We start from the raw sequence: 23,716 nt of genomic DNA, 5'->3' as shown, positions 1-23,716 counted from the left end.
CAGTATTCTCATGTCGGCACACACACACACACACACACACACACACACACACACACACGTACTGAGCCCATAAAAGAAAGCATGTTACACTTAGTGTGAGGGTTAGGAGCTGATTAAATCCAGCATGGGGCATGGAAGAAAAAAGTTATTTAAAGAAAATAATAATAGTTATGCAAAATAAATAAGGGAAGCGCGTTTCGAAAGAGAAAAAGAAATAAAGAGGGGTCTTATTGAGGCAATAGAGCAGCAGGACAGACAGCAGTTCAGCAGCGGCCCCAGATTGACTCGTCTGAGAGCGGACAGCCAGCCAGCTCCTCCACACAACACCCACATTGTCCACTGTGCCAACGAGCCAGAGCAGCGCTCCAGTCCTCGGGGGGCCGCCTGAGACGAACACATTATAGATACATGTTAGCCTTGGCCCGACCTTCTGGACACTGTGTGGAGCACTCAGTCTCAAGGAGACAGAAGTGAACGCACATGGAAGTTATTGGAAGCCACAGAAAGGATAAGTCTCCGGCAGCTCAGCTGCCTTTAGTGTCTTTTAAACAGAATAGTTCTATCAGTCCTTTCCACCTACTGAATAAAAAATACTGTGAAATAGGGAGAGAACAGGGAAGTAAGAGAAGTGAGATGCTATTCTGTGAATCTGATGGCTTCATAAGTGGTTTTCACTTTGCTCACTGGATCTTCCATCTTTTCGTGTCTTATGAGGCCCCCTGCTTGTCCCAGTGGGAATCCTCAGCACTGTCATGCTGTGTCATTAGCAAGTGGCCAAGCTGCCTCCCTCGGCCCTGATAGGGAGAGAGAAAGAGAGATTCCTGTCTGGCTCTGAAAACCCAAACAACATTATGCTCCCTTTCCCAGCCTGCTGTTAAACACACACAATACCCCACAAAATGTTGTTGCTTCAGCTTCTATCTCTGCAACCATTAACCAGAGGCTGGCTGACTGACACTTCCCTCCCTGTCTGTGTCTCCGCAGCCAGTCCCTCATTCACTTAAGGCCCATCAGTGGCCACAGTCTTTATCTTGCCTGGGACAGCTCTGTGATAACACTGTTAACAAGGCTAATGTGTGGCGCGAGGGAGCCACTGAAGCTCCCACCGTCAGGGTGAGTCAGGTCAAGGGCTTTTAACATCTCACTCTCTCACTCAGGTCCAGATCCTGTACACGTTTGCTCCCATGCATCGAGTCTTGTCTTTCCTCTCTGTTCAAATCCTTGTCAGTCTTTTTAGTTTCCTAACCCTTTTCACTGTTCTCTGCTTTCCAATGTTAGGGGGGGGGGGGGGGGGGGGGCTCAGCAGGCCTGTACTGAGCCTTCTCTCCCCACGTGCCTTAGGGAAAACACTGGTGTTATTTTAGAAATCACACTGTTAAAGATTAATGTGGGCCTGGAGGAGTGTGTCATCGTTCCTTAACGACAGGGCCGAGACGCTGAATAAAGCCAGCACTGTGTTCTATCCCACAGCCCAAGGACAGATAAGTTTCCTCTCACCAAGCTCACCCCTCACCCTCCCTCCTATGTCCAATAGCTCTCTCTCTAAGTCATCTGTTACAACCGCAGGGGCCGAAATAGAAGAAATTTAATGAGTGCACCTCTCCAAAATCAGTTTCTTCCTTGCTTCTATTTTGTTTGGTCTTTTTTCTCTTTTTTATTATTAAAATAGAGTAAGTCATGGGCAGAAAATAGCATACGTCCTGCTCTACCGATATAAAAACAACAAAAAAGGGTCAAGAGGGTGTTTGCAAACATTTTCCATGCTGATTGCTCTAGTTAGATGACTAATGGAAAGTCCCAGCTCCAAGCTGTGACCATGCAACTCCCCCAATAAAGTCATCTGTCATTATCCCGTGGACTGGCCAGACAGACAGCTATAAACCAAGGTTCATAGACCACGACAGCGCATCCTATTTGTGCATATCATACCACTGTTATTCCAACAGCCAAGGTGACAATGATCATAGCTCTGTAGCACCGTCTCAAAATAAAACTGCTATCACTGACACCAATGAAGATAATAACGATAAGAGGTTTTAACAGCTGATGATAGAGACGATAAAGACCCGAGGTTTGATGAGTTTCAGTTCTGAGGTGTGCAAATGAGGGGTGCACAAACCTTCAGCAGGACCCACCGCTGAGGGTTTGTGCTGATAACGGAAGCACTCGATAAGCTGGGGAACATCAATCTTAGTGTCAGAGATAGTCTTTGCCTCACACTAATAGGGTTATAAAAGGCCTTCGCCTTATATGGCCAAGCTAATAAACTCATTTGTGATGAGCCCGAAGGTCAACTGAAAGGATGTTTATATTCACCTGCGTAATGAGGGGGGGGGGTTTGTGTTTGACATGATATATAGAGTATTTGTCTGAGACACGTATGGAGTGCTCAAAGCCGTGATCCTTGGCTTTGGTGTCGCAGTGTTTAGTTTATATGTCATAATAGGAATTGAACTTTGGAATGACATGAGGTCTCTGTCACACATTAAAATTCTACTTGGCAGTGTCTTGCACCACAAAGTCCACTGTGATACACAGTTGTTTTTTATTCACTCGGTGCCCCAGGATGGCCTGCAGCATCATATCGTGGCTTTTGCAACATCATTACCACACGGCCTTTTGAAGTCTGAGACCATCCCTGAAATTATCAAAGTCAGTGACACTTCAACTCATCTCGGGTTTTCATGACAAAAACATCAGACAATGGCCTTTGTACAAAGAACTGGGACTGCTACATTATCTCCACTCAGTTATATCTCCTTCGAGGAGTCTCCAAGGCCGAACCATAAAGACTGAGGACAGAGCCTCCAAAGATGTAACTATGTCATTGCCGAGTGATGGTTGACAGGATGTCTCGCGACCTGTTTTTACCTCCCTGTCCTAGTTTCGTTTCACACACACAAATTCTGATCTTTCAAGCAAGTTGAGCAAACAGGACAGTAGTGAATCATGTGATTACAATGTTCTGGGCCATTGTAGCCATCTAATCAATTTCATTAGCTGCATAAATCATGACAGCTTGACGTTTATTGTGGAGGTGATGGGTTGATCCCGTGGACTTGGAGACAGCTCTCTCGGTGATAAATGTTGCTATCTCTTCAGAGCGAGGATAAACGGAGTATGTGCACAGAAAGACAAGAGGGAGGTTTGACACCAGAGTCTTAATGATAACAGAACAGTGGACAGTTAATTTGCCAAGTGGGTCTGATTTGTCATTTCTCAATCTCAATCTGTTGTTCCTGCTCTTTGAATTAGTCTATTTTTACTGAAAGAACTTTAAAGTGTTTAATTTCACAACCGCCCTCAAAAAAGTGTGGTGATTACAGAATGCTTTGTCAGCATTTAATCACGCAAGGACAGTTGCAGTTTGTATTGTTTATTCCATGCGATAGTCAGACTTTAGAAGCTTTTATGCCATTATTTACATTGTATTGTTCATTTACTTAATTGCTAGTGGGAGAAGAGAATTTGAAAACAACCAGTGATCATGATTTAGGGGCCATTATATGTGTTTGGCACTCGAGTTTGTATTTTATTTTTTTTCCTATGCAAAATGTTTTCCTCTGTGGTCTCTGTAGTGAAAGAAGCCATTTGTAGTCAGTATCTCCAGACAGTATCTTTTGGCAGTAGCAGCTTGGTTAAACGCTGCAGTCTTTATATGTTTCCACCATGTAAATAATCTGATTGGCCATCAAAAGAAATCACAAGGATAAACAGCATACTAGTTACAGACCATTTGTTATAGACAAATGCTTTTTGTGTTTTATCTCCACATCACACTCCAAATAATACACATGCTAATAGCAGCCATTAGAACTATTAAGTAGCCATTATTATTTTTGGTATTTTTATCTCGTACGTGCTTCAGTCAGAGATAATTGCGTTTGAATTAAACCTAAAAAAGAAAGAGCAGATTTAATTTTTGTGACTATACTCGCTGGTGGCATTGTGGAATCAGTCGGCAGAGACATACTGTGTTTTTCACAATGGATCTGTTCCAGTAAAACGATGGACACAGTTTAATAGATGAATCGTTTCAGCGCGTCACAGTCATTTAGCTACACTTTTGTTGTGGTTAATGAAAGAAGCGTATTGGTGCGATGAAAGCAGCTAAACATGTAAAGTACTTATATAACAAAGAGCGTCTTATGCTCGCTCGGATCTGTTCATGCTTTCCTCAACACACACCGCAGCATTCACCTCTGTCCTCCTGATGACCTAACATCTGAGCTCTACATCTTCCCTGTAAACACGGAGGCCACGCCAATACAAAAAGCCCATTGAGAGAGAAGACAGGCTAAAGGACTGAGTGGATACTTACAGTGAACAGAAGGCACAATACCTGTGGGGTTTGGGGGGTGTTTGATAATTGATTGGCATAACTGTAACTACTTTAATTATGTAATGGTTCAAGTATGTGTACAATTTGTGTCTGTTTGGCGCATTCATACATTGCTGTACACAAACAAAAACACACTCTTACCCCTGAGCAGGAAATCCATGGTCAGACCTTGTTTATTTATGTGCTGGAGAAATCTCATCAGCGAGTCACTCTGCATGGCTTTGGCCTTGTCAGGCATCATCTTGTGGAGGGCTTGACCTCGGTATAAACTCTTGCAGCCCCAAAGAAAGGCCCTGCTTGTCCTCGGTACTGACCCACATATACATACACTTTGGCTCCCGGTCACTAAAGATGCACTCAAGCTCCTTTATATGTGTGTATGATTCAAAAAAACAAAAAAGCTATGGGATGTATTTTAAGGTGATGCATCACCAGCTGACACACGAGTACAGAAATCATAAAAAACGTATTCTTCTTCTCTAACAAAATGATCTGAATGAATGTTGTTTCCTTTTTCCTCGTTTCCTTCAGTCTTGCGTTCAGCAAGCTTGCCCATCCTGTAGATATATTGGATTTGAAGAAAAAGAGAGAGAGGAGACATGAAAAGTTACCACAACTCCTCTGTTTATGTTGAAATATGCAAACGATATAAATATTTATCCAGAGCCTATAAACGATATGCAGTTAACTTGCCAGTTGTCCGTCGTCACGTGACAATATCTCAGTGGCTGCCGTCCAGCAAAGCCTCTGATACGATGAGAGATTCCTTTCTCTCTGTTTCAGTGTCTCTTTCTGCCTACCTAATGGGGGTGCCTGGTTTGAATTAGGGATTCATATTGGCACTCGACAGAGGGACAGACAGTGTGGTCTGGTGTATGTTTCTAAATACACAAATTCAGTTTGCAAGGGGAAATGGAGATTTGAAACATATGACATTGCTGAGATAAAAAGGCATTGTCAGATTCGTGTAGTGCATAGTAAAGCGTCATATATGCATAGGCGGCGTAGCCATCTTGCTCAGCTGGGGTATGTGAAATGAAAAGTATCCACAGCATGACCTTTGATTCAATCTATATGCCCTCAAGTCAAGACCCTAAATCTTACACCCATAACCCCTTGCTTGCTAAGAGGCAATATGTGTCATGGGAAGAATGGGAGATCATTTAAAATAAGGCAATATTATTTTTCTTCCTGCTGCCACATATCGATAAACGCCAACCTATATCAAAATGAAGAGGGAGGATGTGATATATCATTATCTGAAAGGCATACCACAGCAGCTCCCGATGCTGTGTAGGCAATTCTCTTAGGCCAAAAGGTAGGGTTATTTATTGGACCTCAACCCAGCGGCTGTCACAACATCTGCTAGCAGAAGATCTATCGTCACACCCTTATTCACTTATGATTATTACTGATCATCTGCCCAAATGACTTATCAATAAAGCAGAGGCCAAGCAGATAATTTATCTGTATGGTTCTGTCAATATCAAGTTCAGAGTCAATGGCCTTAAAAGGATACGGGGCCTTGGACATTAGGTGATGGATGGTCGTACAAGGACCCCATAAAAATATGACCCTTTTAATAAATTTGCAGAATCCTGCTCTCCTCATTCTCCCTCCACCTCTTTTCACATTCCTCCTCCTTCATGAAGTTTCTCTCCTGTGGTCTGTTTGCTGATGAAGTGCAAACCTTACCTTGTACCATCACTTTCCTACAAAGAAAGGGCTTCAATCAGCTTGCAACTGTCAGACCAATGAATACAAATATTTGATCGGCTTTGTACCAAGTGTACAATAGATGGCACCTAGGTTGCACATGTCTATGCAAAACCTGTGAATCATACACAACACTGAAAGGATGGGACAAGCCTGTCCGGGGTCAATGTAAACCCTGCCAGGATATTTCACTGTGACATTCTCTTCATAAATCACACAAAGACTCTTAGGACATATGGGGTCACTGCTCGTTCTGTAAATATCAGCCGTTTGTATTTGACAAGTGACCGTGACTTTCCAGAGTAGTACAATAGTACTGAGTGTTTGCCTTCCAAATCTAATCTTTGTGCGCTAAACTCTATCTCACCAACAGTTTTCAGTTCCGTCACAGGCCGCACCCTGCATAGACCCATCTGGATGTAGGGTTGGGTAACTCTATTAGCTTTACCCTGGTTTGATAAGTGTCAAGCTAATCTGATCTCTCCTTTTTTTTTCTCTTCTCTCTCTCTCTCTCTCTCTCAGGCAATGGCATCTTGCACATTCCAGAGACATCATTTTCTTTTGCTTTCACCAATGAACTGTATAATTTTCTCGCGTTAGGCTGCACAGCAAAGTGGAGGTAGCGATTACAATATTTGTAATTTCCTTCTAGAGCAACAAAAACGGAGAAAAAGGGGGTGCAAGCAAGCGAAAATGTCCTACCAGCACTCCTCTTGATATTTGCCTTGGCCAAAGCACCTCAAGGCTTCCACTCATTAAAGTTGTCATAAATATGGTCTGTCTGATGGACGCCCAGCGCCCTCGTATTTAGGGGTGCTATGCTGCTTCCACCTCCTCCTGCTGTAGTCCTCTGATCTCTGATTTAAGCTCTGTGAGCAGCCTCATCGTTAAGGCATGTTTTTAAGAAGTCATAGCTCTGGTCTTGTTTTGGGTCGGCTGTCGAGGCCCCTGTCCCTGGGTGTCCTGAAACAGCTCTATTTTACACCATTTAATGGACGAGCCAAACGATTTGGAACTACAACCAGGCACCATCTGACTTGATGCTGAAAAGCAGACTGTGTTAGACATATATCCTTAGTCAAACAATCTCTAAGTGATAGCAAGAGACCTCCAAGAGAAAACACTGGAGTCTTGATATCCCCACTTCTTTTTCTTCCTTTTTTGGGGCAGTTGTGTTGTTTCATTGATTGTAAAGTGTTCCAGTTACATTTGCCAATATCTGGGAGTCAGAGGAGTCAGATCCATTTGTTGAGATCATGTTTGACATGATGGTTAGCGCCTATTTTAAAGGCTCCAGCAATGAGAAACAGAGACTCCCTGTTCGTTTTTCCTTCTTTCTTTTTTGCTGTCTGACACAAATACATACTTTCTCTGCAGTTTATTATTCAACACGACCTAGAGTGAAAGACCGCTTCCTCTCTCATCTATACATCAAAAAGATCAATAACCCATCTGGGGCATTGTCACCACTATGAAATCCTGTCAACTTGCCAAGAAGCAACAAAAGTTCCCAATAAATGCGTAGCAAAACTTTCAATTTGTGGCTTTCTTGGTGTGGCTCTCGCAGCCAATGGGTTGTCACTCAGGGCCCTGGTTCAAAAAGCCCTGAGGTTTGTTTGCTGCTGGTTCTTTTTGGAAACTTGCGGCTTTGTGACATCCGCAGCTATCCATTGGGCCATGTTGCTGTATTGCCTCATATTATCCAGAGTTGAGCAGAATTGTTTTTGGCAACAGAACGCTAACATTTTCCTATGGCACAAATCTCCAAGTGGGGCCCTCTTCCTGTCCTTGTGCCTGAGAATGATGATGAACAAGCTTTGTGAGGTCCGCTGCTAATTGCTATGGCTACTTAGTTAGCATTCTCATTGGTGAATTGCATGACTAGAAGATTAGTGTATAGGTCATTCGATTGAGGGTGGACCCAAGCATGGAGACATATTTTACAGAAAACCCCCTTGGGTCTATTTTTTTTTTTTTTAAAGTTAAATGAGCTCTGGATTTCGCTCAGTCATGTGTTTTAGGCTGTGACAGGTCTTGTAAAAACAACTGAGCGTCTCTCCAAGTTGTGTTTTCTTTTGTCCATTTGGTCATCACGGCACGTCAATACGAACGGTGCTGAAATGGTGTTGAAAAACTCCTGACTCGGTTCAATAACAAAAGCTGTGCCGTGAAACACTAATAACTGATGGGGTTTTCCCTCCCACCTAGTGTGAAAGCACACACCACAGTCTTGGTGAGATACACACACATACACATACACTCTCATACACACAAATACACACATTTACACATATCCCTAATGAGGGGCTGGACAGTTCTTGGTGGAAGGGTTCTGCAGGTGGCTGCACTTTCATCAAGCCACAACTGGATTTGTTTATGTTTGAGGTCATATAGGCCAGAGAAAGAAGTTTGTGTGCCCAGACACACACTTAATCACACTTTCTAATTACCCTCGCTTCAGTGTTTTCTCTTTTCCATAAGACATATTGACATGTCAGCGTTCAGAAGGCTAGATACAGAACAAATGGACAATTTTACCTCTCTCTGTGTAGTGGAAAATCTATCCCTCTCAACATAGGCCGGTCTGTATTTGGGCCTGTCTAACCAACCCAGAGTAAAAGTCACTTTGAGATGACGGTGACACGTGCAATAAATCATAGTGCCACCAGTCAGTGGCCAATCACATTTTCCTTCCCTAATTAATAGCTTATTTATTTGCTTGGCACAGTCCTACTGCAAGGCTGGGCTGTACTGCGTGCGTGTTTGCCTTGTATGTGTGTCAGTGTGTGTGTGTGTGTGTGTGTGTGTGTCAGTGTGTGTGCGCGTGTGTGTGCGTGCAGTATGCCAGCATTGAAAGAGCATCTCCGCCTGCCTTTGGGTTACCGGTAGAGTCGTCATTGCACGAGTCTTTGTACTTCGCTGCTGAGAGCCCTCCCTGTTCACCACCAGTCTCAAAAAGACAAGAAAACAATCACTGGATCGAGTTTTAATAGAGAATTTGGATTCAACTTCATAGAATTCAAATCCAAGAAGCTTTGACATTTATCTCAGTGTTCCTGGACCAGCAACTCAAGTTTGAACAACTGAAAACCCACCCAGTCCTGATCCCCCCTCCCCTGAAGAAGAAAGACATTAAGGTATCATGTCTGCCTGCATCTCTTCTAGGTTCTAGGTCCCTCCTGCTCAATTTGATACACACATATTTACACTTGGCATGCAGCTGAACACAGCACAGGGAAAGTCCAGAAATTGTCCTATAGTTGTTGAATGCCTGGTAGCATTTTAGACGACACAGCCAAGCTGTTGGTTTTGTAAACTGTTGCAGCTGGTCTGGTGCATTACAAGAAAGGGGAAGTCCTTGCTCTCTCTCTCTCTCTTACTCTCTCTCTCTCTCTCTCTCTTTCTCTCTCTCTCTATTTCACCATCTACTCTTGCCATGTTTAAAGTTCACAACCACAGCTTTTACTTACAGAGCAGACGTATTAACCAGTTTTTTTCTTTTCACTAAATAACCATCCTCGAACCACTTCATTTTTTCCTGGGTTTCGTTGAAGGGTTACCGTGTGTATTCCACAAAATGAATAAGTCAATAATAGAATAAATGAAATGAAATGAGAATGTTTGTTTTTAGATGAAATGGCTATTTTTAGATCGGTCTCCCTTAAACTCAGTGCCCCAGTAACTACAGAAAGTATTTCCCAGGACTCAGCTACAGTAAATGTGCATGCATAATGCAAAGGTTATAATATATAAAGATGAAATGAAACTCTGTGTGGCAACTAAAATAATATGCAATTGCAAAGAAACTTTCATAAGTGCTGCAATTGACCACTCTGCAGGTTTTCTAAGAACGATCTGACAGATTTGATTGGTCATGAGACGTCCTCTCCATCAGGACATGACATGTTTACTGTTGTGTTGTCAACTCATTTTAGGTACCACATGCTTCCGTAGAGGCCTAGGTGATGGTTAAGTCTTCTGGGAACACTCTCTTAAGTATCACTGGTATAATTGCTCCCATTCGGTGATGCTGAGAAACAGATTCTTGACAGTTTAATTTAGGAAACCGTGGCGTACAGTACGTCGGTGCACGTCTGGTTCGCTGTGTCGTGAGAGGACGGACAGAAGAATTGAGACTGAACTTCTGTGTGTTACTGTGTTTACAGATAACAGATTTTTTTCTGTTTAATGAGGAGGAAGTAATCTTGTGGAGGCACATGTGAGTGCATAGATCCACAGGTTTATAGAATTTCTAATCACTTCCTGTGAATGGGGCCTTGTATGGATAGGTGCATAAAAGAACCTGCTTCACGCTGAAGGTCAAAGAATAGCTGCACAGTCTCAATGGCAGATTCCTCACCTGATAAATGTCTCTTTGCCGTTCACGGTGGGCTCCGCTGGTTTAGGAAAGACAAACTTCAATATGTCCGCTCCAATATAAAGGAGACCAGTCTTGTCACAACACATCTACTGTTAAGGGGTAGATGGGGAGGATAGGGTACAGGAAAAAGGAGGCTCAGATATGCCGTGTGTCTGAGCTGGAGGAACTTTTATAGGTCTAATTTCAGCTAAACTCAGTTAAGCACCACACCTAAAGCTGCTCTGAAAACAGCCTGCATCTCTTCTTTGATCCTCAGCTGCCATCAATGGGCTTCAGAGAGGGAGAGAAAGCGACAGACAGAGACAGACGCTGGTTCGCCATTATATGTGAAATGCCCCCTCATTGCAGCAGACCAGCCCCATCTCTTCATCATTCCCCCACTTCCTTCATTTCCTCTGGCAGACACTGGGAGCATTCTACCACCCATCTGCCCCCAGTAAATATTGCTTGAAGGCCTAATTATACGCACACTCACAGACACACATAGACAGACACAGTCTCAGTGAAATTTCCTGCAACGCTGAAGCGGAGAATTAATGTCAAATCTGTGGGGCATTCATTCATCAGTCAGTGTGTATGTGGTGCTATGTTTGCTTCTGTGTGTGTTTTTGTGACCTCTTGGTCCATTATTGTGTCCATTTGCTCACATTTGTAGCCCAGAGGGTCCATGTGATGAACTATGAACACCCTGATCTCATGTCATTGAGTGGTTGATGGTCACAACCTATGGCCAATGCCCGTTTAGCAGGAGAATCAATATTCTTTTTCAATATTTAATAAACTTATTTTCTTCTTCATCAAATTCAAGGTTATGCTTTGCCCATTCTTATTTTTTCAGAGTTTTGGGATGAGAGTGTGGGTTTTGGTGCCATTAAGCAGGTTATTTTTTGTTTCTCTCCACAGATAATGAATGACCATGAAGACACCTCCACCGACAGCTGCATCAAAAAGGTAGGACGGTGATTTCTTCTTCTTTACGGCTCCTCTCTTTGCACTTCTACCCTGCTGGCTTTACCTTTACATCACAGATATCAAAGTCTGTGAGTCTGAAGTAAAGAAGGGTCAGTTTGTGACAGCACAAAAATCATATCCGACACAAAATCATCTGTGTGCTGTGACTCAAATAAATACTAATATACAGTATTTTTATTTTTATTATTAGCAGAGCATGCAGGTGACCCACACGTTTTAATGCTGACTTTGCTGGTTATTTATCAGTCATTGTTGTTGTATTTGTAATTAACTCAGGAACTCTGCTTATCGACAGACTAACAGGCTAAATAAGCCTTTGTTCTCTCAGACACCCCTGACATTCACACACACACACACACACACTGTGACAGATACATCCCATTGACCAGTCATTGACCACTTTATGAGGTGATAAATTTATTGGAGAGGCCGGGCTGTTTGTTTTTACAGCCAGTGTTGCTGGGTCAAGACATGACAGCAACAGAGTTCATGTCCATCTAATGGTCCATGAAAGAACAATGGCAGCAAGAAGGTGGACCCGCTTTTTCAGAGTGAGTCCGTACAGGCATAACTCAGGTCTTAGTTTTATGGTAGTTAAAACCTAAATCAGTGGTTTAACATAGGACGGTGGTAAATCATGTAATTTATGTGTATGTTGTATTAGTTTTGAGGTTTAGCCCATATTTGCAATATGGCACTGGCATAATTTCTATAAGTCTCAAACCCACTGCTGCTGTATAATACAAGACTTTCTTATGGTCTTTGCTGTTTTTTATTTCACAATTGATTGACTGTTCCTTCAGGTCTGTACCAGTGTGGGATGGTGAAATATGAGTTTTAAATTGAAACATTTGTTCATAGTACTTCTGTTGACTTTAATTATTTTTGGTTGACAAAGTGGAGCTAAAACAGGCTTTATGTGAGTGACATGTTGTAGATGTCGCCAGCTTGTCTTCCTGCACTATGGATTTAGCTATCAAAGAAATTTAAAGATTTGGAAATTGTCTCCAAAGTTCGTATGTGCCTCTTTTCTTATCTTACATGACAGGACGGTCAAAACATCAGGAGCAGAACTAATGGTGGACTAGTTTTCCATATAAAATCCAGCTCTTCTTAATAAAAGCAATGTGTGAGAGGAGAGAAACTGTTGACAGAGCCGTGTTGCCACGTGAGCAAACTTACCAAGACATATTTCACTTGAAATCCCTTTTGACGTAATTTACAATTATGACCAATTTGGCCCTTAGAAAAACAAAATCTCTTAAGTTTCCTTATTTGCATTTCAGGTCAAAGGCCTTGTAGTTGTACCCTCTATAAACAGGCAGGTATGCAAATCACTGACTGCTTGGTTGATTTGAAATCCTACATTAGTCAATGAGCTTATTTTAAGAGTCGACCGCAGGTGGTTTAGGCTGTTCCCTGTTCCCCACAATGTTCGTACAATGTGGAAAAACCTACATGCTTTTAAAAACTACCTAACCACCTTCCACACGAGAGAGGGGCCTGTGCACGCCAGTCTGTGCACGCACTTTTATGGCTGTCAAGTACATAGACATGCATGCACACAAATGTTAACGTACATGCACAGATAGGAACGTAAAGTTGTAATCAGGCTGACACAGATGAGAGAACACAGACGTACAGTACACTTATAGTACATAAAATCCAAACACACACACACACACACACACACACACACACACACACAGAGCGGCTACATCTTATTATGCAGAGTGTGAGTTTGTGGTGGGCCCTCATCGGGTGGTGGCAGACCACATGCCTGTTATGAATATGAGCGAAATTATGCATGAGCCGTTTCTTATGACATGACTCATTCATCCACATCATGCAGTCGTTCTGACACACACACAAACACACACACACACACACACACACACACACACATACAGGGCAAAGGTGCACAGATACAAATGCATGCACACACGTAAACACTGCCTTCTCCTGCCTCCAACATGTCATTACTATCGCTATGCTTGATTAAGGCAGAATCTTAATTGAGTCTGAATAAAGTAGTTTACTGCTGAAAGGTGTGTGTGTGTGTGTGGATGACTGTGTGTGTTATTTCCAGTTGTTATACTAGAGTTAAAGGGATCTGTTGTGTTGGTATATGTTATATATTAGTCAAAGAAAAGATAAACATCAACATGAAGCTACATTCTGCATTACCGTTGATGTAAACTATATTTCCACCACTCTGGTCACAGACTGATTTTACGTAGGCGGGCTGCCAGCTTTTGCATAAACCAGGCCGAAGAGATGGTTGGATGAGATGAGAGGAAGAAATGAGCACTGGAAGAAATAAAGATGATTTCTTTTGGTTTTGCTCTGGTTCGTTTTGTTCACGAGGCACTGGCATAGATGCTTGATAAGTCCTGGAACGTTTAGTAACCAGTCAATACATGTCAGGGTCGTAATTTAATCCACTGTCACGCATTAACCCCATGTTTGACAAAAGATTGTTTTTATTTATTTATTTATTTCAGAGTTCAGTAGTAAACCACAGGAGTTTGACCAGACACTAGACTGAACGGATAAACTCTACACTGATGTTGAAGGATTGATCGAGGAGAGGAGTATTTATGACGAATACATAACACGGAGTTAGTCGTTTTGTTGTCGTTCTCTATATTAATATATTCCTCCTCAATATATTATATATTATGTTATTGATGATGATCGTGATCTCAGAATCTTTTCTGAAGCACTTTTTAAAACACAAAGCAGCAAATTACGATCAGCAGAATGTCATTCTAACCTTATGAAACACATGAGTCAGTTCCTGTAATGGAAGATGGCACAGAGCAAACAGAAATATAGAGACAGAGTCAATATGCTCTTCAGTTAATATATGTTTTAAAACAGCACTTAACATTAACCCCACTGCAACAGTGGAGTTACTGTAGAAACACACAGGTTTACCCTTTGTGTTTCAGGATGTTGTCATTTTGTTAGATGTGGCCACAAACACAAGTCCATTTGAGTGCTGCTGAGTCAGTCTGGAAATTTTGTAAAAGCAAGTGGGGGCACAGTCAGAGTCGAGGTTAAGGCGAAGGGATTAAACGGAAGCAAAGATGTTTTTGTAGCTTCTCCAGCCCACTTACTGGAGCTGCCCAGTGTGTGTGTGTGTGTGTGTGTGTGTGTGTGAGTGTGAGTGTGTGAGTGTGAGTGTGAGTGAGTGAGTGAGTGAGTGAGTGAGTGAGTGAGTGAGTGAGTGAGTGAGTGAGTGAGTGAGTGAGTGAGTGAGTGAGTGAGTGTGTGTGTGAGGCTTAAAGCCTTTGGGATTCATATCCTGCACTTGCTTAGACATGGATTGAGTCATGTTGGCTTATAAACACATGCTCACATAAATACACAAGCATCTTTACACCCCACCCACAGACAGAAAATAAAATGCTCTGTTATCTGAATCCCTTCTCTGCTTACTTTATCCAACCTCCTACACTCATTTCATCCCTGCCTCCCTCTTGCAGACAGGATGGTATTGTGGGAGCTCTAGATTACTATCAGAGGCTCTTGGTGATAGGATCAGGGATTGTAGCATTTGGTCTCGTCTGGCCATACAAAGCAGGACTATCTGTCTGTTTACTTAACTATATTCTCATTCACACACTGTTAAGTTTATGTGGGGAAGTTAATAGGGTATTGGAAGGATTTCTTTTCTTTTTGGATTCTTTGGATTTAAAAGCCCGTTAGAAAGTGAGGGGGAAGAAGACAGTCATTGCTCTGTGCATGGATGTGATCTGTGTGTGTGTGTGTGTGTGTGTGTGTGTGTTAATCCTCATCTCCAGAAAAGCGCTGCTGTCCATCCCAGTGTGTGTAAACACTCCAGCAGATCAGATGGCAGATAATGACTTCCAGATAGACACCCTCCATTCAACCAGCAGAGAAAATCAATGAGCACTGATTGCTTTTTTCCCAAGACGACCATCTCCCCCCAAAGGCTACTATCTATCTCACTCTGTCTCTCTCTCGCTCTCTCTCCAGGCCCCATTCACACACTGCTTAATACCACTGAGATGGAATCAATTCGTGCTGCTTTTCACGTGGGATTTACTGTGAAAAGATACAGTGGAATATCTCTTTAAGACGGTCAAACATCTCTTACTTTATGTCACTCTTCCTCTTATTTGTCCGACCGAAGATGGACACACTTGTCAAATATATGCTGTTTCTTTTAAGCACTAATGCTTTCCAGATATTGATAAATGTTTTGCAGTCATGTTATTGTTCCGTCTACGTCCTAATGCCGAGTGTGCAGTGAATGTGTGTCTTAGATGTTGCATTAGTTGTAAATGGGGAGAATGAGTGGGCTTGGTATGAACTGTGACCTATAAGTAGATTTTTCCCACCCCATGTTGAAAGACCAGGGAGCCAAATGGGTGTCAGCTGCAGTTGTGATTCCAAGCGTGTGTATGTGCACATACGTTTTATTCCCATATCATGCTGGGAAATGTATTGTCTCTAAATACACGAGCTAAATGACCCTAAATGTATGAGTGTCATTACGTAGACGGAGGGAGGCTCACGGGTCACAGAAGTGATCCGGAGCTTCGGGCCATAGTTTACCCCCTGCAGCACAACACTGCCCCCCCCCCCATGTTTAAATAGGCTCATGATTGATTGATAATTATAATTTGTTTGAAATGATTATCTGGATATTATAATCACTGCCACCCCAGACTGCCACAGGGGCGGGTCATTTTTCATAATGCTGAATGGCACAAATGCCCCCTGGTTACAGGGGTGGCTCTGTGCATGTGAGTTGGTTTATCTGTGTGCATGGGGGTGTAAATGCTCAGGGCTTGGCAGTGGCCTCCTCAGGACCATGACTTGACTGTGGAGTGATGAGCCTAAAGTGCAGGATATTCCCTAAACACAAATATAGAAACATGCATTTTAAAGCTTTTTGTGGAGAAGGCTGGATTTTACCATGATGTGAGATATAGATACTGTATATGGCTGAAATGTGCCATCATTCAAGTTGATCAACAGGAAATAATTTCAATAGCTGAATTATCTGAGTTCCATCCTATTAAATGTAAATATTTTCTTATGTATTTGTGTATTTGAAGCTGTTTGATCAACAGTTTTCAGTCTTTTCAGACGTTGACTTGAGTATGTAATGAATGTCAGGTGGACAGGTAGGTGGATTGAAACAATAAATGGACAGATAGACACATAAAGTGACATGATTTACTACAAACCACACAAGATCAGGAGATTTCACAAACATCTTGTCACTCTCAGGCAGCGAGCAGGCACACTGCAGACCCAATCATCCCGTCTTCTTCTCTGACATATGAAGGAAAAAAGGGGAGGAGTGGGTAGGCGAGTGTGTGTGTGTGTGTGTTGGGGGCAGCGGGGTTGCAGGAATAATATTTGTGGTTTTCACTTTGCCCTAAGATGACTTAATGATGATATGGGTCTCTTTCTTCTGCTGGGCAGGGTTACGTTTTAATGGGGCCTGAGTGACATGTTTTCATTTGGCTCCATAACCTACACCCCCCCCCCCCCCCCCCACAAAAAAAAAAAAACTGGCAGCACCACCGTCACCACTACATCCCGTCTTCCAAATATACACCACCAAATCTGACCCGAGTGTCAGGTCCAGCCAGGAAGAAAAAAAAACAAAAGTTTGAAACGAGACTCAGCTCGGAGCTTCTTCCATGTTTGTGTGGTAGATTATGGGGAGTGGTACCTCGCAGGCAGGCAGACAGACAAATATGCAGAGATTGAGCTCACATGGTGAAAATTATATATGTTTGGGAGTGTTTGGATTCTAAGGCAGGATAATCTTTCAAAGCATACCTTTTGCCTGCTGACATCACCCTGTGCATAAAGGTAGGAGGAAATGAAAATGAACACTGTCCTGAGCTGCTAATGCATGGGAGTAAGTTTGAAGGCAGGCTCACAGCTCGCTGTTGCCGACGTGGATGTCACTCGCGACAAATATCCAAATGACCCACCTCTTTGCTGTTTATGTGTAAGTTTGTAGTGTTTTGTGTGTCTCGGCTAAACGTATTGTTATCAAACAGAGCGTATATGACCCTCATGCTGCAGAAGTGATCGTAGACGTTTCTGTTGACATGGATGAAATTGATTTTTTTATTTTTATGTGGAGTACTCTATAATCACTGATTTGAAGATTCATTGGTCCAGTCTTTGTTAACCAATTGCGTTGATCTGTGGAAGGTCACGTGGTCCAGACAAAGTCAGGGTTGTTGGAGAAGAGGTGGGGAGTAGGAGGAGAGGTGAAGACAGAAAGAGCTGGTCTTTCTCTCTCTCTGTCTGTCTTGTTTGTGGGAACTGTCCCAGCTATGGTTACTGCAGAATGCTGTCATTATGCCTTGTGAGGAGCATTCACTCAAAGGCCACTGCTGTGTTACTGTGTTCATGTATGTGTGTGTGTGTGTGTGTGTGTGTGTGTGTGTGTGTGTGTGTGTGTGTGTGTGCGCGCACATGCCACTTTTAACTTGCAGTAGCACTTTTAACTTGTGCGTGTGTGCGTGCGTGTGTGTGTGTGTGGGCCCTGACTGACGCATCTCTGTTGTTATCGTCGATCAAAACGTGACGTCACATCGGAGTGAAGCGCTGGGAGAGGAATTCAAGTGGGAACCAACGAAAGAAAGAAGAACAGATAGAGAGAGACAGAGCGAGGGGGCAGTGGAGAAGCATGAGGTGATCGGAGGCACTTTCACATCAGCTGGCTCTCTGACCCCTCTCTCTCTCTCTCTCTCTCTCTCTCTTTCTTCTGCCTTTCACTCCATCGTTCTCTCGTTCGCTCTCTTGCAAGTCTTTGTCTCGCCATAATCTCTCTCCCAGCGGACATTCCCACCACATTCTCTGGGGTCACCCAACAAAAGGAGGAGGGCGACAGTCTGACAGTTGTGGGGGCTGTCATGAGTTTCCTCACACACACACACACACACACACACACACACACACGCATACTCGCTTACTATCATGCATTTGGTTTTACTATCCATATGCAGACATTCCTTTGCTCGCTAATTATAACTCCTAAAAAAAATCTGAAGAAACACAAGTCCTCTCTGAAAAGCTTCTGGATTTGTTATGTTTTTTTGTGTGATATTGGCCTAGAGGAAGTGTCTTCACCCTGAAATATACTCCAACTGCCAAGACACCTTTTTTTAGCAGATGCCTTTGCAGGGCTCACCATTTTTGGACACAGCAATCAGATGCATTGCTAACAGTCGTCTAAATAGAGCACAGGATGTTTCAGCCACAGCCTGCACCTTTTGCAGATCTATAGTCAGGAATCAGTAAAACTGTATCATCTCTGTTGTAACATGAACTTCAGTGCATTTAAAAGACTATTTTTAAAGATGAGAGACACATATTTCTATCTTTGTGAGGACATTCAGTGACACAATGCATACCCTAACACTTTGCCCTAATATTAACCATCACAGATTAAAGCCCAATCCTAATCTAAACCAAATTCTTAACTTTAAAAACCTTAACTCCAAAGCCAAGTCTTCGCTGGTCATCACTTTCCAAAAGTGAGTCCTTTAGGACAGACTGAGTCAAAGTAGAGGGCCGGCTGGCCAAGCCTTAGTGATAACAACATGACACACAGCATGGCTTTGCCATGGACAGTTGGAAGACTGGGCGTTGTGTATTAAGCAACCCAAAAAGCAGAAGGACAAAAAACTACAAAGAAACAGAGCATGCATGTTGTACAGTAGGCTAACTCCTACACAGTGTCTATAGCTAGGCAGGGAACAGATAGAGTCCAAGCAAGAGAGGGAGTGTCAGTAAAGATGCAAAACCTCAGAGGGCAAGAGACAGCCGGAGGCAGGGGGATGGGGGCATGACGAGGAGGAATGCCAGAATGCCCAAGAGAGGCAAGAACTGCCAGCCCAATCACAGACGCTGCCCGTCCGGGGAAGAGAGTCGGAGAGTGGGGGAGATACGCTGGCCCCGCCAACACAAGGTCATGTGAAAAAAGATCTCCCGTTCTCCACCCACGCACCCTCCCATCTATCTATCCCTGTGACTGCACATCACACTGTCCCCTTTGAATATTTTAGGTAGACAAAACATTTCTAAGTTGTTCAGGAACAACAAGAAAACAAGGGGAATAGGATGGGAAAGAAAGAATCTGGGGAGATAGAAGTGAAGTATGAGGAGATGGCAGGAGACAGTGGGAGTGTGTCTGGGCGTAACAGGTCTTAGGGGAGCTTTTAGCCACAGAGTGGTAAGTGAAGCGTGCCGTGTGCTGAGACTCTCTGGTCGACTGTCTTCATGCTTAGAATAAGAGTCTCAACACGTATGTACTCGGACGTATGTGTGCACGTCGGTCCTTGTTGGTTTTAGCCTGTTACTGGTCTGTTTGCAGGTTTTTACTAACTGTTAAGTTCCAAAATTCACCAGCTGCTTCCACTAAGTTAAGAGCCAGCTGGATTAAAGAACAGCCCATTGAATTTAGAGTGAAATACAAAAGTCAAGAGCTCAGTTAGTTTCTCAAGCAGAGAGGCGCTGGGCCCTTGTGGTGCTCTCATCACATAAAGGAGAGAAAATGTTTAAGCACAACAGGGGAATTAGTATTTACAAATAATAACTAAAAGATTTTAATATATAATTTTCCACTACTTCAAAGTGAAAGGGCTAATACTAAATCAAACTGTATGATGTGATGTGAAAGGGGCTTCCTGAAAATAGAGTTAGAGTTCTTCTATCTGACTGTCTTGGTTGGCTCAAAGCTCACCATTACAGATGCTCAGCACTAGATGGCAGACAGACATGTCAGCTGGTGCACAAAATGCAGTTTAAGAGATAGTTGTTTTTATTTCTTATTTCGTGGAGCCCAAACCAAAGAGGATGAGGGCAGTGAGTGAATCTTTTGTTAGGATGTGTTAGGGTTATCTTACGGTTTCTCTTGGATATGAAGTAGCTCACAGTAGCTGTAACTTTTAAAGGTCTGAGCCTTGATGGGAGTGATTCTTACGTATTTATCGTTTTTAATTCTGGCTGATTTGTAGTTGGCTCAGTTTTCACACTACATCTAGAGACAAATTTTCATGAGTCTAGAAAAGCCAGAGGGAGGGGCCATGCAAACGAATAATTAATGTATTAATGTGCCAAAGTCTTATCCTTTGTTTTTTGCTTGGTCATTTCTGTTTGCTGTTCAGCCTCAGAGTTGTTTTGCTGTGAAGTGCAGTAGAAGACACAACATGGGATGTTATAGTACTTCAAAAATATCAATCAGCATCCAGCGTCTTCATGTGTTTTTTCATAGCTTGTAGCGGATCTTGTGTCTCCACGTGTTGCTGTAAATTAGGATAATCCAGCCTCGAATACACTCTGAAAACCGAGGTTTCTGTGTTGTCTAACCCTGCTTCATCCCATCCTTTATCCGCATTTCCTTCCCCTTCCCCTTCTTACCATGCCTCGCTCCTTCCCTGAGATCTCTGCTGAACAGTATGGTCTTTGACTGAGTCTTAATCTTCATTACAGGGCATTAGTCCACTGGGGAGGCCCTGTCTCGTCTCCCCACAGCGCAGCCTGGCACTGTCCTGCCACGGCACAGCACACACAGCCTGCCAACCCCCCTCGCCCCCACCAGCTTCACCTTGGTCGCCCCTTTGCTGAAGTGAACTGTTAAATAAATGGCAGGCCTTAATCCACATGAAGGAGCGGGAGTGGAGGTGGGGGAGTAGGTGGCAGTGCTGGTCAGAAGAAACAATAGACCTGGCCCTGGACGCCCCTTTTCTAGAAACCATCAATCATACTCACTGTGAGGTTTCACCTTCTTTCTCTTTCTGATGTAGATTTCATCATTAATAACTAAATAGCAGGGAATCAGAGTGACAGTAATCTGGGGCGGTCTGTGAGCGTGGCCTATTGTTGTGTAGTGTTGAAGTGCATGTGCGTCCCTGCAGGTACAATATGTGTTCTCTTCGACAAAAAGAGACATACAAACTTTTTCTTTTTTTTTACATTGCTCCAGCTTCCTGCTTCTGCACTTGGCTTTGCAGCTTGTCGTCTCATTCGGTACTTTCTAATTTTGCTCTCAGGTGGAAGGACACGTGCGTTTTTAAGCAACAAACGCACATAAACATTCACACACATCTGTATCAGCATATGACTCCTTCAATGAGCATGCTAACGAGGACAGTTGACTCGCTGTGAATTAGATAATTAAAGAGGATGGCTAATTGAGTAAACAAGCACTGAGGCCGTCACCCCTAATTAGGTGATTACAAGGAAGAGCACCCTCAGCCTGCACGGCGCTAATTAACACACACGCACAGACACGTGTGAGGACATGGAGAATTATCTGTTAGAGAAACAATGATTATGCTGAGTGGGGGATCCCAGGAGAGGCAGGCACTGAAAGGGGATCCCACACACACACACACACACACACACGTACACAGGGCATCGTCCCGAGAGAGGGGTTTTCTGTATCTTAATACTAATTCATAGTGGATAATCCTTTTATTCAGCTAAGAACATTGAAACTGATGGGAACAGTTCACTGCAGTCACAGAGAATGACCTGCACTCTGCTGACAGACAAAGGCTGTGTTCTCTGCAGTGAATAAAATGCAAAATGTTGGGCAAAGGCTCGATTTAAATGCATTTACACCTCCTTTCTTTTGTTATTAATTGCAAAATTAAATAACCAGATGTAATAATTCAATTAATATTTTCTACATATCTTGCGTTGCTTCTTCTCTTTGTTACGTTTCATTTTTCCACAATAGACTTTACAGTGGGAGTAAAGCCCACTTTAATCTCAGCTGTGACATTTCAGATTGAGACGCTCGTATGAGGATATTATCATAGAAAGTGTTTCCCTAAGGAGAATTATCCAGAACATTAACCAGGGAGTCAAAGTGATTATTTTGCCCCCATTCTCCTTGGGGAATATAACATTGTGTATATCACACAATTTATTCTAATAGAAACTATATCTAGTCAAATATTTATTTGAATATTAATGGCTTTACTTAGTGAAAAGGGATTCTGCCGTGAAAGCACAAAAAAGGTTGGTGCACAGTGGAAACTGTAGCAAATTCAAAATCAGCTCTTTGGGTCTAAAAGCTAGATTTAATTTTGCACAAAACAGATTATTAACCTTTTTCATAACTCATTTTCAATCAGCTGTGTTTCATTATTGCGCTGGGTCAGATGTAATATTTTCCTGGGTGTATAGGATTTTCACAGCGGAGCACAAAAGCAGATCAGCTTGGCTTAAAATCCACTTACAATGAGGGAAAAAAGAAGAAAAAAAACAGCATTAATTAAGAATCGCTCCGGGGTTGAAGTCTAATTATTTTTGGAGCAGAAAAGATTTTCCATGTTGGTCAGGATAACTGTGGTGTGGTGTTATCTGCTAACAACAAGGCCAGCCTTTCTACTCCCCTACTGGTGCCTTTGTGAGGCTGATTTAAGATCCCCAGCTAATGGGCATACCTGCCTGACAAACATGACTTCTTAGCAGGTGACTCCTGTCAAGTATGTCTGAAATAACAGGTAAATGAATTAGCAATAAAATGGACTTAGGGGTAACAGGCAGGGGTGCCCATTATTATTGCTTCTAATCACTAAAGAGATGCCATTCACTTGCCTTAAGAAGGCAGCATTTTTCACCACTTGCTGGCCACCGGCCCCCTCAGCGCCACAACACATTTCTAATGGAAGGCTCTCTGCTTGAGCTCCAACCTCCCGAAAGCCCCCAACCATTTCTTTCTTTCGCTCTCTTTTCTCTCCTCCACCCACACCCCGCTCCCCACACTACTCCCCCTTTCTCTCCTGTAAGATTATCAGTTTTGATTACCGCCGGCAACAGGCTCTTACCAGCAGTCGGAAGCGGCGTCTCACAGACCTGAAAGGCCCTCAGCAGGTTGCAAGAAGCTTTTGAAATTATGGGCCTGGGCTCAGAGGGGAAAGTGCTCTGCATGCCGTTTCGTGGCCATTTAATCAACTCCTGACTTTTGATAGTCAAATAATGGCTAATTACAGTAGCACCTGCCCAGAGGGTTAAAGGGTGGAACAGATTTGGTGCGTGAAAGGGAGGAACGAGAGAAAAAGAGACAAGAAAATGAAAGAGAGTGAGAAGTAAAGAAAGATGGAGAATGTGTATTATTAGCTTCATGTCTTGCTGATTGGGTGCAATGAGTCACCGTACCCAAGGATGCTCTCGCCGTATGTGCCGCCACCTCTTCCTCGCAATTAAGAGTTGTTTTTCTCACATGCGACACATGATTGATGACGGTGGCGTGGTGCAAGGAGAGAAGAATGCGAAGGTGAAAG

The 23,716-nt window shown here is 43.0% G+C and overlaps 1 protein-coding gene across 7 annotated transcripts in view; it reads left to right on the top strand.

The window, feature by feature from the left end:
• Window positions 1–23,716, top strand: part of prdm16 (PR domain containing 16) — a 160,615-nt gene that overhangs the window by 72,730 nt on the left and 64,169 nt on the right. For all 7 annotated transcript variants that reach the window (XM_026332436.2, XM_026332435.2, XM_026332434.2 and 4 more), the window contains exon 3: window positions 11,343–11,390. In XM_026332436.2, coding sequence (XP_026188221.1) covers window positions 11,343–11,390 — 48 coding nt within the window. The remainder of the gene's footprint in view (window positions 1–11,342; window positions 11,391–23,716) is intronic.

Source organism: Mastacembelus armatus, chromosome 7, assembly GCF_900324485.2.
Source record: "Mastacembelus armatus chromosome 7, fMasArm1.2, whole genome shotgun sequence".
Taxonomy (NCBI): Eukaryota; Metazoa; Chordata; class Actinopteri; order Synbranchiformes; family Mastacembelidae; genus Mastacembelus; species Mastacembelus armatus.
The sequence above is the reverse complement of the archived record's forward strand: the minus strand, read 5'-3'. Positions and strand labels throughout refer to the sequence as shown.